Consider the following 14,318-nt stretch of genomic DNA (forward strand, 5'->3'; position numbering starts at 1 on the left):
AAAACAATGAATTATATCTTTGCAACTTACGAGTGTAATCATTAGCAAATTTGTCTATATCATGCGGGCAATACAAAGTATTGAGATAATTACAAAAATTCTGACAACTCCCGTAATCATCATAATCAACAATTCTACTTAACTCATCGGCCAACGAATTAAGTGATCTATGTATCAATACAACTTGCAATGAAACACCTTTAGAAGCACACATTGAAAATATATCACACGCTATTTTGTGAAGAACCCTGTGTTACCCTTTTCAACAATACTCACACAATTTTGACTGTCTGTATGGGACTGAACATTTTACCTGCTAATTTGTCAAGAAATCTGGCAAGAGAAAACCTTATAGCCCAAAATTCTCTTTTAGTTGTACTTTGAGCTTTTTCAAGTTCCGACCATGTTTTAAGGGCCACAGAACACTCGTGCTCTATAAAGGCGGCACCGGCAACATCTGAGGCGTCAAAAACACAAACAATCGCGGCAAAAAATCTTGAAACATACACTGAAAAAGGTTTCTGCAAAACGTCTTTCCAAAAGAATTAAAAAAGAAAATACAAGAAGAAATATTCATCTTGGCATTCCAACTATTCCTTAATTCAATTTGTTTGAAAAAATGGCTTCGTTTGCAATAAAGAAACATTTCCTAATACTGGGGACATTGAAATTATCTTACCCGATAGCTGAGCTGTCACCACAGTTACGTTGCTCAAAACGTATTTAAGACATTGAATTGTATTTTCAATACGTCTAATAGTGATTTTAGGCACCCATTCTTTAAATGCCAAAGAAATCCTAACCCTTCTAAACTTCGGGTGGGGAAAAATAGATTTTCCTAAATTCACAATGAAACCGGCATCATTCAGTGTTTTTAAAACGAAGTTTGAGTCTGCCAAAGTTTTCTAAAAATCAGTGTCAATTCCCCAACCATCATCTAAAACACAACTATTTTTAGACCGTTTTTCCTCCAATATTTTACTAAAGGACGAAGACGTTTTGTGAATGTACGCGGGGCTGACTTGATATCAAAAGCTAAAACTGAGTAAACAAAATATTTAGTTTCAGACCCAAACCTCCAAGAAATCCCCCCAAAAGTGTGATGATTTGGTTTGATTGAACTATAATAGTAGCCGCTAGCTGGGTCAAATTTAAACATAAAACATCCCGGAACAGCGTACTATTTTGCTATTTCGTGATCTTCAAATTTTACCCTTTCGTCTTTCACAACACTTAGAACCAAAATTAATCTCTTTTAACCCGAAGAATTAACAGCAACCGAAAGAGGATTGACATTAAGTGGAATAAAATGAACTTCATAAGCACACTTTTTCTTAATCAAATCATGAATTGCTGAACTTACAAACTCATTATTTCGTTAAGATGATTGATTGTTTTTCATGATAAAACTTGGTGGTTAATAATAAAGGTTAGACGTATCCATTTTTCTATAATAGACAATATTTCATTATCAGCCTTTAAAGCATCTTTCCAAAATATAAAACAATTCTTTAATCTTCCTTTAACAGAATGTTGTGAAATATCAACCGAGTTTTCAAAATTTTCAAAAAAAGAGTCTGCAGTTCAGTCGGTTTGAAACAGTTTTCATTTGATAATAACCAGTACTTATCATAATCACTGTCCGCCATTGGCTGGGAAGAACTGCTGCGTCTGTTGAGAGGCGGTTGCTGTAGCCACCGGTCTGGTTACTCCTCGGCCACGCCCGATACCCATGGAGTTGGTGGTTCCTTGCAGGTTTGCGGCACAACCGCTGGCAAAGTGTCCCTCTGAGCCGCATTTGAAACAGATGACCGTTCCACATTGAATGAAACGTCCTTCACCTCCCCGAAAGCTTCGAAAAGAAGAAGGCTGCCCAGCAGGGCCATTATTAACAAAGGAAGCCGACTGATTTCTAGTTTTTTTTCCATTTTGACGAGAGCTTTCTCCTCAGCCTTACGAATCCTCTTATCATCATCAGAATCACTAGCAACATCATACAAAACAAGAGCTGTCGTAAGACAGCTCACTCGACTACGCCGCTTTGACTTAGAAGTGAATACAATAACGATGTAATATGTGCCTGTCAAAAGCAATAAAACAATCAAATTGAAAAGTGAACAAGAATCGCGATGTGACAAAACCAGGTTTTTAATGATTGGCAGAAGAGATTCAGTTTCAACTGCTTTCTTCTATTTTTTGTAACAGTGACCTTGATATTAAGGGCCCCAAACACAATCCTATGAAATCCTTCATAAACTCTTCCTACATATCAAGTTTGGTCACAGTATGTCAACCATAACTGAAACAGTAATCTATTTTTAGTAACAGTGACCTTGACCCTAGGGGGCCAAAAGGCAATCCATGAAAGCTCTGCATAAACTTGTCTTATATACCAAATTTGGTCACACTATGTCAACCCTTACTTGAGTTATTCAGTACTAACCTTATTTCTTTTTTTAGCAACAGTGACCTTGCCCTAGACCATAGCTCTCGGGGCCCAAAACACAATCTCAGGAAAGGTCTCTATAATCTCTTTCTATATACCAAGTTTGGTCACAATATGTAGACCCTTACTTAAGTTATTCAATACCAACCATTTGTCTATTAAAAGTATCATTGACCTTGACCGTAGGGGCCTCAAACGCATTCCCATAAAAGGTCTCCATAAACTCTTCGTATATACCAAGTTTGGTCTCTTTATGTCAAACCTAGCTAAAATTATTCGATACATAAGGTGACTTTGATGCTGACCTCCCACCAGCCCGCCCGAACAATGACGCAAGTCATTTAAATAACTTGTTTTCCCTTTATGAAAATGCGGTTAAGAATATAAAAATGCCTTTCAAAAGAAATTAAAATAAAATTAAAAAAAATAAATATTCAAGGGCCATAATTTGTATTTAGGGTTAAAATTGAGATATGTTTCTTGTTGTAAGATGGTCGTCAATAATTTTGAATTTTATTCAGTGCATTGAATGAAAGGTATAGAAGTTTTTTTTTATTAAAATCACAACTTGCCCTTATATTTAACTTGCCCTAAAACTTTAACCTAAGTCAATCAGGGGCCATAACTTGTATTAAGGATAATATGGAGTTATGTTACCTCAATGTGTGATGGTCCTGAACAATTGTGTTAAGTTTTAAGTGAATTGAATAAAGGGTATAGAAGTTGTTAATAAATACCCCAACCTGCCCTAAAACTTTAACCTAAATTCCATAGTCAATCAGGGGCCATAATTTGTATAAGATAAGATAATATTGAGTTATCTTACCTCATTATTTGATGGCTCTGAACAACTGTGTGATGTATTAAGTCAACTGAATGAATGGTATTGGACTTATACGTGAAAATCCCAACTTGCCCTAAAACTTTAAACGGACGCCGACGCTGGGGCGAGTAGTATAGCCCTCCTTATTCTTCGAATAGTCGAGCTAAAAATTGGTATTCAGCAATAGTGTTCCAACCGGCTGCGGAGTTATCGGCAATTCAATTTTATACTTTATGAACTGATCAGCTCTGTCAGCTTCTCTCAAAGTAATAGCTTGATCACAAGAGTCAACTATATCAAGAACTTCCCAGTTAAATTCATATTGTTGTTTGTTGCCAGGTCTTTTAAGTGGGACATAATTTTCAACTCAAATTTTCTAGCCGACTCAGCCGCCCATTCCGTTTCTGATTCCACAGTCCTTTTCAGCTTGTCGAATTTCTAGTCAAAATACCCCTGCAATTCTTTCTTTAAAAACTTTTCAAATTTATATCTTCACTTTTAGACATTGTAAAATACCTTCTAATGTCACCAAATATAAAACCTCAAGTCACGAAAATAATTGAATAATTGTATTTAACTACGTCGCAAGTAGACCGCATAGAATTTTCAAATTAGCAGTTAAACTAAATAACTTTATTATTGGGAAACTTCATTATTCAAGCAATTATACACTTCACTGGCAATCATTTTAAACTTAGATTTACACAATAAACGTAATACACTCAATTCACACTATATTTTCATGTGCTTGGATGATATGATGAACTTAATATGTGTAAGTTTAATCAAACGCCTGTTTTTTTTTCTATTCTGTAAAGATGCACTCTTACTCCCAAATATGATTTACCACAATTAATAATATTGTTTTAATATTCAAAAAGGAATGAATAAAGGTCGAAAAGAATGGTTCTTATGAAGGATACCGAGTTGAATTTGAAAGCAATGAGCACAAAACACGGTATTTCTATCTTATAATACTATAGTAGACCACAATTAATCTTTTAGCATTCACCAATAGTTTAATATTTTTGCGCTTTCTGCTATTAAATACACGGTTACAATATTATTATCAGTTATTAATATTTTCAATAAATGCATTATTTAGTAAGTAGTAAAAGGCTTATCAGTCAAAATGTATGTTTGTTATACATATGTATGTATTGATTTATAATAAGAGTGTCAAATTAATATGTCAGCCGGTGTCTTACATTTCTTCAACAACCAGAACATAACATATTTAAAAGTTGATAAATGATGTTTCTTAGCCGAATAATGATATTACGTCGATAGTTTGTGCTTGAGTAAGTATCTACTTCAGAGTAGGAAGTTATTGACTGTGCTTTGACATTTAAATAAGGAAGTTGAATAAGGAAGTTAATACTACAAAGGTACGTGAAAAGGATTTAACCTACGCACTACTATGTTAAATTTATGTTTGTTCTCGTTTAAGATCAATGAGGGCATGGTTACGGAAGATATTGTATTTACAACTATTTCAATTTAGACGCTTGATTTTATTAAATCTGAACCATCAACTTGTTGAGATGTAAAGAGGATTCACCAATCTCGACATCACTGATGAATGTCGAATCCAGTGCTTTATTGTAGTGTCAAATTTTGCAAGAAATATAAATTGACAATAAATGTCATTGTAACCACAACACAATGGTAAACGGACTTTATTTCAATCAAACGATAAGCGTCAGTTCCTGTCAAATGACAGAGGCAATGTATTGTTTGTGTATATTGTAAATAACCTTATGCTTTATATGTGTCCATAACGTTTGTGTGTTTGTTTGTTTTTTGTTGTTATTTTTCTATGTCTATACTTTGTATTGTATTGTATATATTTGTGTATGTGTATTTAAACTATTCTTCTCTTCACATTTGGAGGATAAACAGAATAAACTAAACTAAACTTTTCAATAACACGTTTAAGTATGCTTAGTCACCCAAAATCGAACTTTTTTCCCTATAAATGCTACGAAAATACTACAAGTGTTTTCAATGTAATTTGTATAGTAGATAGTTTGTAAATGTTTTCACTTAATTTGCTGTCTTTGCAATATAATAAAAAAGCTAGCAATTCAATTGTGACGGAGCTATACCACCGACTGTTCGTAACCACATTTTACCAGACATGAGATGTACAACTGTTTTTATTGATACGGTCTAAAGAACATGCATTTCTAAACACTCAAGATTTATTAATGCGTTACGTTACTAAGCGCTTATAAATAAACATCCTTTTTGCTAATTCGATCATAATTTATCTTAAAAAAACCCGGTCATGTCTTTTTAAATTTCTCGGCAGACTGCTTTTACAGAGAACTGAATTTCCGTTTTTATGCTTAATTTAAAACATAATGCTATTTGGTCTTACTTCAAGACGCATATACTATCATAACGGAGTGCAACACTTCTAAATGCACTTGATTAAACGTTACCGCACACCTATTTCACCTGGTTCCTTGGAATTTATCATTATTAAACCCATTCATCATTCTTAGTTTATTAAGAATGAAACAGACTTAAACACGTTCAATTTAAATGTTTTTTGACAGAATGACGATTATTTCTTTAAAAGGTACAGATTTCTGTATTGTTTTTCTGCCACGTAATTGCACAGTGAATAAAAGTTGAATTAAATACAGATACTTATACCATACATAAGCTCCATCTTTATGTCTATCACAAACAATTTGCATTTGTTTAATTTATTCATTTTTCTTAATGCCATATAGAATTGCAAAAATTACCTTAGGGGGCAAATTAGCCCCATTGGGAAATTTTCGGCATATAAACGTAGCGTAAAACCTTGTGTTAATCTTGCAGTGAAATATCTTGCAAAATCAGAGATTCGATATTTCTGTGTTGGTAAATACCTCATATTGACTAAGGCGTAAACAATGATATAATTGTTTCGTGTTTCTTGCCTAAAATAAATAGCGTAAGTAGGTCAGTTATCTTTTTTATTAGGCAATTTGTTTTTTCGAGGTTTCTCGATTACCAAAAACGATAAATTATATTCTTATGATTATAAGTGTAACTTAATGTAAACTTGTTCATTGAATAATTCATTACCTCTGTCACAATCTTAATTGGAATGATATTATAAATTACGAGGTTCCAGCATTTATTAGCATTGATATAAATAAACATTCATATGGAGAGGCAAATACATTAATTTTACGTTTAAGATTCATGAAATGTTTTAATTGAAACAATTTTAAATTATGCAGCCTATAGACGTTGTAATGAATTGAAAATGACGTTAATTTTTAAATAACGTTTTTTGAAAGAAAATGTATGAAAATATTTCTTTGCATAAAAAATAAAATGTTATTTTCTGCTTCAACACGTTTTAAATATATTAGATTAAGGTGTAGTTAAATGAGGCATTCCTTCGCGAAAAAATTCAGCGTTGCATCGTTCTACGAAATTCCAAATAAGTTCAGAGTCCAATTTTGACAATCTACAGAAAGCAGAGCGGGTTACCTCGACCAGCGGGTAATAACAGATGCATAGTAATATAGGATGAACTAGGAATCGAAGTGCCGCTCGTATAATGAAATGGAGCATAACATGTAATAAAACTGCGTCGAGAAAAGATTAAACTACCTGCATTCACGCAGATTCATTCTTACTTAGTTGATTGAATAAAATGTATCGGGAGAAGAATGAAAAAGAGTAGCAATGTATTGGAAAGATAACAAAACGTCCGGGTTAGTGAAGAAGACACGTAAAATGGGTACACAAGGAAATTATACCAACTGCACTGTGATTGTAAGGGAAAAATATGAGTTTAAAGTTAAAACTTCCCGGTATAGTCTAGTGGTTTTGAAAAGGTCCAACTATGTGGATATAATTATAGATATTTATTGATTTGGAGCTAATATGCCACCGTGTGACAAAGTGATTCTTTCTTTGTTTTTTATATGTGCTTTTACATTGGATAATATTTTTGCAAACGATGAAACATGTACACTGGTTTTGGTAAGTTGTTTTCTTACTTTCACAAGAAGTTATGTTTGTTACATCTTAATTATGCATTTCAACTACGTGATAAATCGTGTGCATGAGTACTTAATTTCATATCTTCTATATTCTCAGCACAAGAATGCCACAGTTGTGTTTTCATAACATGCTAAACCCTGCTGTTATCAAGTGTTTATATAACATATTAGTTAGACATGTAGAGTGTATTTAGATTGTTAAAGCTGCACTCTCAGATATTGTCCATATTTTTTTTTGTCTTGGAATGAGCCGTTTTTGCGTAAATATCTGGAAACCAGTGATATAAGAAGGCTACAAGGCTTAAGATTAAATCGCAGTGTCATCTTCATGGTCGAAAATTGATGTGTTATGGCTAAACCTTACTAGTGCTTTAAGAAAAATGAATATTTCGGCTGTATTTCGAACAATGCAAAAGATCAGTCGATTCTGAGACAAAATCGAAAAAAGAATGTTAAAACTGTCAATATGTGAGACTGCAGCTTTAAATTGATTTTGGTACATATTTGATAATTATCTTGTATGCGATTTGCTAATGTTGCAAATATGTTGTTTGTATAACCTCCGTTTAGGACAATATATTCGTAAAACGGTTTCTACCTTTCTCTTTTTCAAATTGAAACAAATTTCGTTTTTATCGCAGAATCAGCTGATTTTGGTATCAATGTACTCGATACAGTCGTATAAGATAACCCTAAATAGTACAGATCTAAGTCGTTTGGGAAACTGCCGAAAATTCCATTTCTTTTAAAGAGTAAGTTACGTGAATAAGAAAATATGAGATCTGATCTTTTGTCATCAATCATATATCACTAGTTTCCAGACATTAACGCAAAAATGGGCTCATTCCAAGACAAAAAAATATACAAAAAGTTGTTAAAACGGTCAGTCATTCACTGATATTAATTGAACTAAATCAGGTTTGCTCATACTTACTTGATATTTTAAAGGCACTAAAACTAGTTTGACTAACGGCGATATTTTTGTACATTCATAACATACTCCCATCATTTGTGTTCAAAAACGTAATGCAGTTGTCAGAGTTTCCTTATATATGAAAATATATATGAAGTAACAAAGTTGTAATACTTTAAATTAGAACTTTAATAGTTTCGCCAGCGTTATTTAGAAAAACTCAAAATCGACATATACGCTGTTAGCGATACATATTGCTATAAAACAGCATATTTAACGTATAAGCGATGCATACGTTCCAAAAACTTACAAAAGTAATTGATATAGTCTTTAAGATATTAGTTTTAATAAAATTCCTTTCGGTACAAAGTTTTTTTTTACTTACCTAAGAGCCATACTTCCGCAGGTCGATAAAAGGATAATTAAAAAAGTAACTTATAAGCGGTGCGCTTGTAAGAAAATATCGAAGTCGATGTAAACTGTTCTTATTCAACCGGAAAAAAACGCGGCAGTTGTTTTGTGTATTGCCTTAAAAATAATAGGGTTAATACTTAAACGTCTTAAGGCACAGTCCTTCAGACTTCAGTATCGCGACCAGAAATCAGGTATCGTCTGATCTACTTTTATGACATGACATTTTAAATAATTTAAGTGCCGTATGGTATTATGCAGTACAAAATAAGGCGAACTAAAAGACAGCTTTATTTGCGTTCATAAGATTACAACGTAAATGTGCTTTGGAAAGCAAGCCGACGAATCTTAAATTAATCTTGGTGCAAAACCTATTGGAATATATACTTATTATAATAGATAATTACGCAGACATTGAAAATGTGCTGACTTGAAGGTTCTGCCGTCAAAACGTCCTCAGCCAATATAGGGTTTCATTAAATTAACTCCTGAATACGAAAAAAGCTGGCGAGATGATAGCCTTGAAAATATATGTTTCTCAGTTCTCAATAATTTTTGGATTATATTATTATTGCCTGTGAACAGAATTGTGATACAAATAAAATAACGCTTGTCGCGACAACAGCCTTTCAACGATTTCATTGCAACCATTGCCTTCATCTATTTCATTGCTTTCATTGCTCTTATATATTTCTTAGCTTTTAGCACTTTCATTGCTTACTTTGCTTTCATTGATTTGATTGCTTTCTTTGCTTACAGTTATAAAATTGCTTCAAACGGTTTTGATTTGGTTGCTTTCATTGATTGATTACTTTCATTGCTTTATTTATTTTATTGCTTTCATTGCCCTCATTGATTTTATTACTTTCATTGCTTTCATTGCTTTGATTGTTTTCATTTCTCTCATGTATTTGATTGCTTTCATTGCTTTCATTGCTTTCAGATATGTCATTGCTTTCATTGCTTTCAATTTTTTAATTGTTTTCATTGCTTTTAATTTTGTAATTGATTTAATTGCTTTATTTATTTTATTGCTTTCATTTATTTTATTTTATTGCTCTCATTTCTTTCATATATTTGATTGCCTTTATTGCTTTCAATTACATGTATGTAATTGCTTTCATTGCTCTAATTGATTTGATTGCTTTCATTGTTTTCATTTATTTAATTGCTTTCATTGCTTTCTTGGATTTTATTGCTGTGTTTGCTTTCATTATTTGGTTGCTTTCATTTATCTCATGGATTTTATTGCTTTCATTGCTTTTATTTATTTCATTGTTTTCATTGATTTCATTGCGTTCATTTAAACAATGACTTAGACGTTAAAGAAGTGGCAAGGTAAATACCTTCAGTAAAATCAAACAAGTATGGTTTGTGTTTTGCCTAGAAATATAAGACATTGAATATTAAATCATTTCCTTACAAGAACTTTTTTATACAATAAGAACCTGTGGTCGATCCAAATCGATAGCAAAATAAATGCTCTGAAAATGAACAAGATTGATTGATCCAGATACTGAGCATTAAACAAGTCAATGTTTCTATAATCCTTCTTTTTTCTAAAGAAATATCTAACATGTTTGTCTGTTTTCAGAATGAAGAAGGGGATTCTGAGCAGATTGAAATGAAGACCTATAATTTTACAGGTAATATTTATAATGAATGTTTCTCAAATTCATGTTTGTTCAGTCAAAAATGAATAATTATACTTCAGGTATGCCGTATGCTGCGCACTGTCTCTTTTCAACCGATTCTGTTAAAATATACGTGTATGCTTGCTGTGATTCCAAAGAACCTCATTGTCCTAAATGTTAATAAAAACCAATTGAAATATATTATTAATAGAGTTTCTTTGTCGTCCGATCATTACATCCGTTTCTTGATGACCCGGTTTAAAGCTGCACTCTCGAAAATTGAACGCTTTGACAATTTATTTTTCGTGGAACGAGCGAATTTTAACAGAAATGCATTTTCACAAGTGATATAAGACTGCTTACAAAAATCAGATCGCAGGTTTTCATATTTATGTTCAAAAATTGATGTTTCATGCATTTTTTCTGGAAGCGTTAGTAACACTTTAAGCCAGAAAACACTAGTTAAAAATATGAAAATTTGCGATCTGATCTTTTGTCAGCAGTATTATATCACTGGTTGTAAGATGTTAACACAAATATTGGCTCATTCCAAGACAAATATAAAACAAAGTGTCAAATCGCTAAATCTGGGAGGTTGCAGCTTTAACAAAACAGTTTGCACCAAAGGGACTTTTATTAGAAATACTCAATATTTGTATTACTGTATTTGTTTGTTTTGTCTTTTAAAGCAATCTTTAACTGTTTAATCAATTCTTAATCGACCATATAAGGTCCTTATAAAGCTAGATAGACGCATGCCGCTATCCTATAACTTCCGTAGTTTCAATAATGCAGCTGCTTTTACGATGGGACATATCACCTTGCAAAAATTGTAACGATCAACCTTGACATGAAATGTGTCATTTTTGCAAGGCCATCGACTTTAACATCTTTTAAAAATGACTCAAAACAAATCGTATTTTTACAAACATAGTAATCTTGATGGTTTGCATGTTTCCCATCTCAAAACTTCCTTCAAAACATGAACATAAAACAGTCTTAAAACATAGAAAGTTGAAAATGCAGTATCTTACCTAAACAAAGATCACCCGAAATGCTACTATATGTTAACAAGTATTTATGTGTTGAACCAGGGTTTTTTAATGACCATAATACTTCCTAACGAATACAAGGCTATTTCATTCTAAATCATTTTGGAAACAGAAGACAATTTCACCCATTGAGCTCTGTTTTAATTACTCTTCGGTCTTAACAGCTTTCCCGTAGATCAAAATGTCTGTTTCTTCAGAGAAGTTTAGTGTTTCACCAAAAATACCAATCGTTTCAAGTAAATCAGTAGCAGGAGCCTACATATCCACCTCTCTCGTATGTTAATATTAATTTTCCTTTTCTCTCATTTTTCGCTAAAATGTTCAGATATTTAAAAGATACACAATATACTTTGATTTAAACATTAACAGCTTACTTCAAAACATATTTCCTTGATAACAAATTTGATGTTTTTGGAGAGGGCCGTAACTGATGCTGGAAAACTCTAGGCCCAATCACTTTGTATGTTTTATAATCAATTATTTGTCTCAAATTCTATATAAAGTTATTTATGTTGTATTGACTTTTCAATATATTAACAATCATGCAATAAACTATTATCAGATTAAAATTACAAGGCTATTTCACGACTATCATATCCCAAGCGTGTAAGTAATTAGGGCAAAACCAAAAGCCTTAAAATTGTTAAGAAATATAATGGTCATCAAAATGGAGAAGTAAAAGAAAAGATATCTTTGTTTCAAGGTCTCATTCAAAGCAAAATATTGCCTTCCGAAGAAGCATTTCTAACGCAATTTATCACGTGGTATACATCCACTGTGTTGAGTTGTCTATGTTTGCATACTCATTGTATACCGTGTCCCTTTACGCCAGTTAGGTAATCAATATGTACCATATTATTCATATAGCTTATGTATATTTATATATTATAGCATTTTAAATAAATACCCAGTTACAAACACAATTGTATACATACAATTCTTATTAATATAACCAAACTTAAATGATGTTGAAAGATGATCTTTGAAAAGCAACATTCAAGCTGTTTTGTGAAATGACTTCTCTGCTTGAGGTATTCCCGTGTAAAAAGAAGATGACAAGACATTTGATGTCAGGTCTAAAGTAATTCATATTCGCGCAATTAAACGTCTATTATACCAGCCTTTACTGCTTTCATGCTGGTAAATTTGAATAGTGTTTGAATATTATTAACTACCAAACAACTGATGTACATATAGGATAATAGTTGTTTCCAATTACAATATGATAAACAAAGCCAGACACACGGTGCGTTTATTGACAAGGAATATACCAAAAGCATGTTTTTATTTTATTGACAAAAACAGTATAGTTAATGCAGCATAAATGTTTTCATCCTATTGTCGACATAGTACATATGTATTTTAATACAAAACTTATCGCATTGTACATAAACGATGTTGCATTTGAATTGAATTATTTTATTACAGGTGCCATGCCATCACTGATCGCGTGATTTACTTAAAGATGCACTCTTACTCCCAACTAAAATTTAACACAATTAATACACTTGTTTTAATTTATCGAAAATGATTAATAAATATCGGAAACAATGGTTGTTATGAAAGATACTGTGATTTATGTAAAAGGAAGACGCAAAAACACGGTATTTCTATCTCATGAGACGATAGTTGATCACTGTGTTAATCTTTTAGGACCAACCAGTTATTTAATATGTGTGCGTTTTCAGTCATAAAATACACTGTTGCAATATTGTTATCAGTAATTATATTTCCATAAATGCATAATTTAGTAAGTAGTTAAAGGTTTGTCACTCAAAACTTATGTTTATAGTACATGTGTATGCATTTATTTTAAAAACGATTGTCACTTTAAAATGAAACCGGGTTATCAATGTGCATGCGTTATAATGTTCGTGTTCGGTAACGTACATTATTTGTTTACCGGGTTATCAAATAACATGCGTTATAATGTTCGTATTCGGTTACGTACCTATCATGCGTTATAATGTTCGTGTTCGGTAACGTGTCTTATTTGTTTAACAAGTTATCAAATAGCATGCGTTATAATGTTTGTGTTCGGTTTAATACTTCATGTTTTTACCGGGCTATCAAAAAGCATGCGTTATAATGTTCGTGTTTCCTTTACTTACCTTATGTGTTTACTGGGCTATCAAATAGCGTGCGTTATAATGCTTGTGTTCGGTTATATGCCTTAATTTTTTTACCGGGATATCAAATATCAGGCGTTATAATGTTCGTATTCGGTTAGGTTCCTATTTTTTTATGAGATCAATACGTTCATCTACAAAAAAAACAAGTTAAGAAAACAAATAGCAGATGAACGTATTACAAATTTTTGGTAAAAAATGTCATTAAAACATTATTTCGTGTATTATGTTTAGACAAAAAGTGTCCGACCAAACAAACATGCGTGTACTATGTCTGGTGAACTAGCGTAATACCAAACACACTGGCGTTTACTCTGTCTGGTGAGCTAGTCTAAGACCAAACAAACATGCGTGTACTATGTCTGGTGAACTAGAGTCCGACCAAACAAACATGCGTGTACTATGTCTGGTGAACTAGAGTCCGACCAAACAAACATGCGTGTACTATGTCCGGTGAACTAGAGTCCGACCAAACAAACATGCGTGTACTATGTCTGGTGAACTAGAGTCCGACCAAACAAACATGCGTGTACTATGTCTGGTGAACTAGAGTCCGACCAAACAAACATGCGTGTACTATGTCTGGTGAACTAGAGTCCGACCAAACAAACATGCGTGTACTATGTCCGGTGAACTAGAGTCCGACCAAACAAACATGCGTGTACTATGTCCGGTGAACTAGAGTCCGACCAAACAAACATGCGTGTACTATGTCTGGTGAACTAGAGTCCGACCAAACAAACATGCGTGTACTATGTCCGGTGAACTAGAGTCCGACCAAACAAACATGCGTGTACTATGTCCGGTGAACTAGAGTCCGACCAAACAAACATGCGTGTACTATGTCTGGTGAACTAGAGTCCGACCAAACAAACATGCGTGTACTATGTCTGG

At 32.8% G+C, this 14,318-nt stretch overlaps 1 protein-coding gene across 3 annotated transcripts in view; it reads left to right on the forward strand.

Moving 5' to 3' along the window:
• The first annotated feature begins 3,990 nt into the window (after positions 1–3,990).
• Positions 3,991–14,318, forward strand: part of LOC128241506 (uncharacterized) — a 35,044-nt gene continuing 24,716 nt past the window's right edge. The window contains exons 1-3 of one of the 3 annotated variants that reach the window (XM_052958467.1): positions 3,991–4,044; positions 4,627–4,657; positions 10,204–10,255. In XM_052958467.1, coding sequence (XP_052814427.1) covers positions 10,234–10,255 — 22 coding nt within the window. In that variant the 5' untranslated portion in view covers positions 3,991–4,044; positions 4,627–4,657; positions 10,204–10,233. Of the gene's footprint in view, positions 4,045–4,626; positions 4,658–7,033; positions 7,266–10,203; positions 10,256–14,318 lie in introns of those variants that run through there. The other 2 variants (XM_052958466.1, XM_052958465.1) reach the window with 2 other exon arrangements.

This window comes from Mya arenaria, chromosome 7 (assembly GCF_026914265.1).
Source record: "Mya arenaria isolate MELC-2E11 chromosome 7, ASM2691426v1".
Taxonomy (NCBI): Eukaryota; Metazoa; Mollusca; class Bivalvia; order Myida; family Myidae; genus Mya; species Mya arenaria.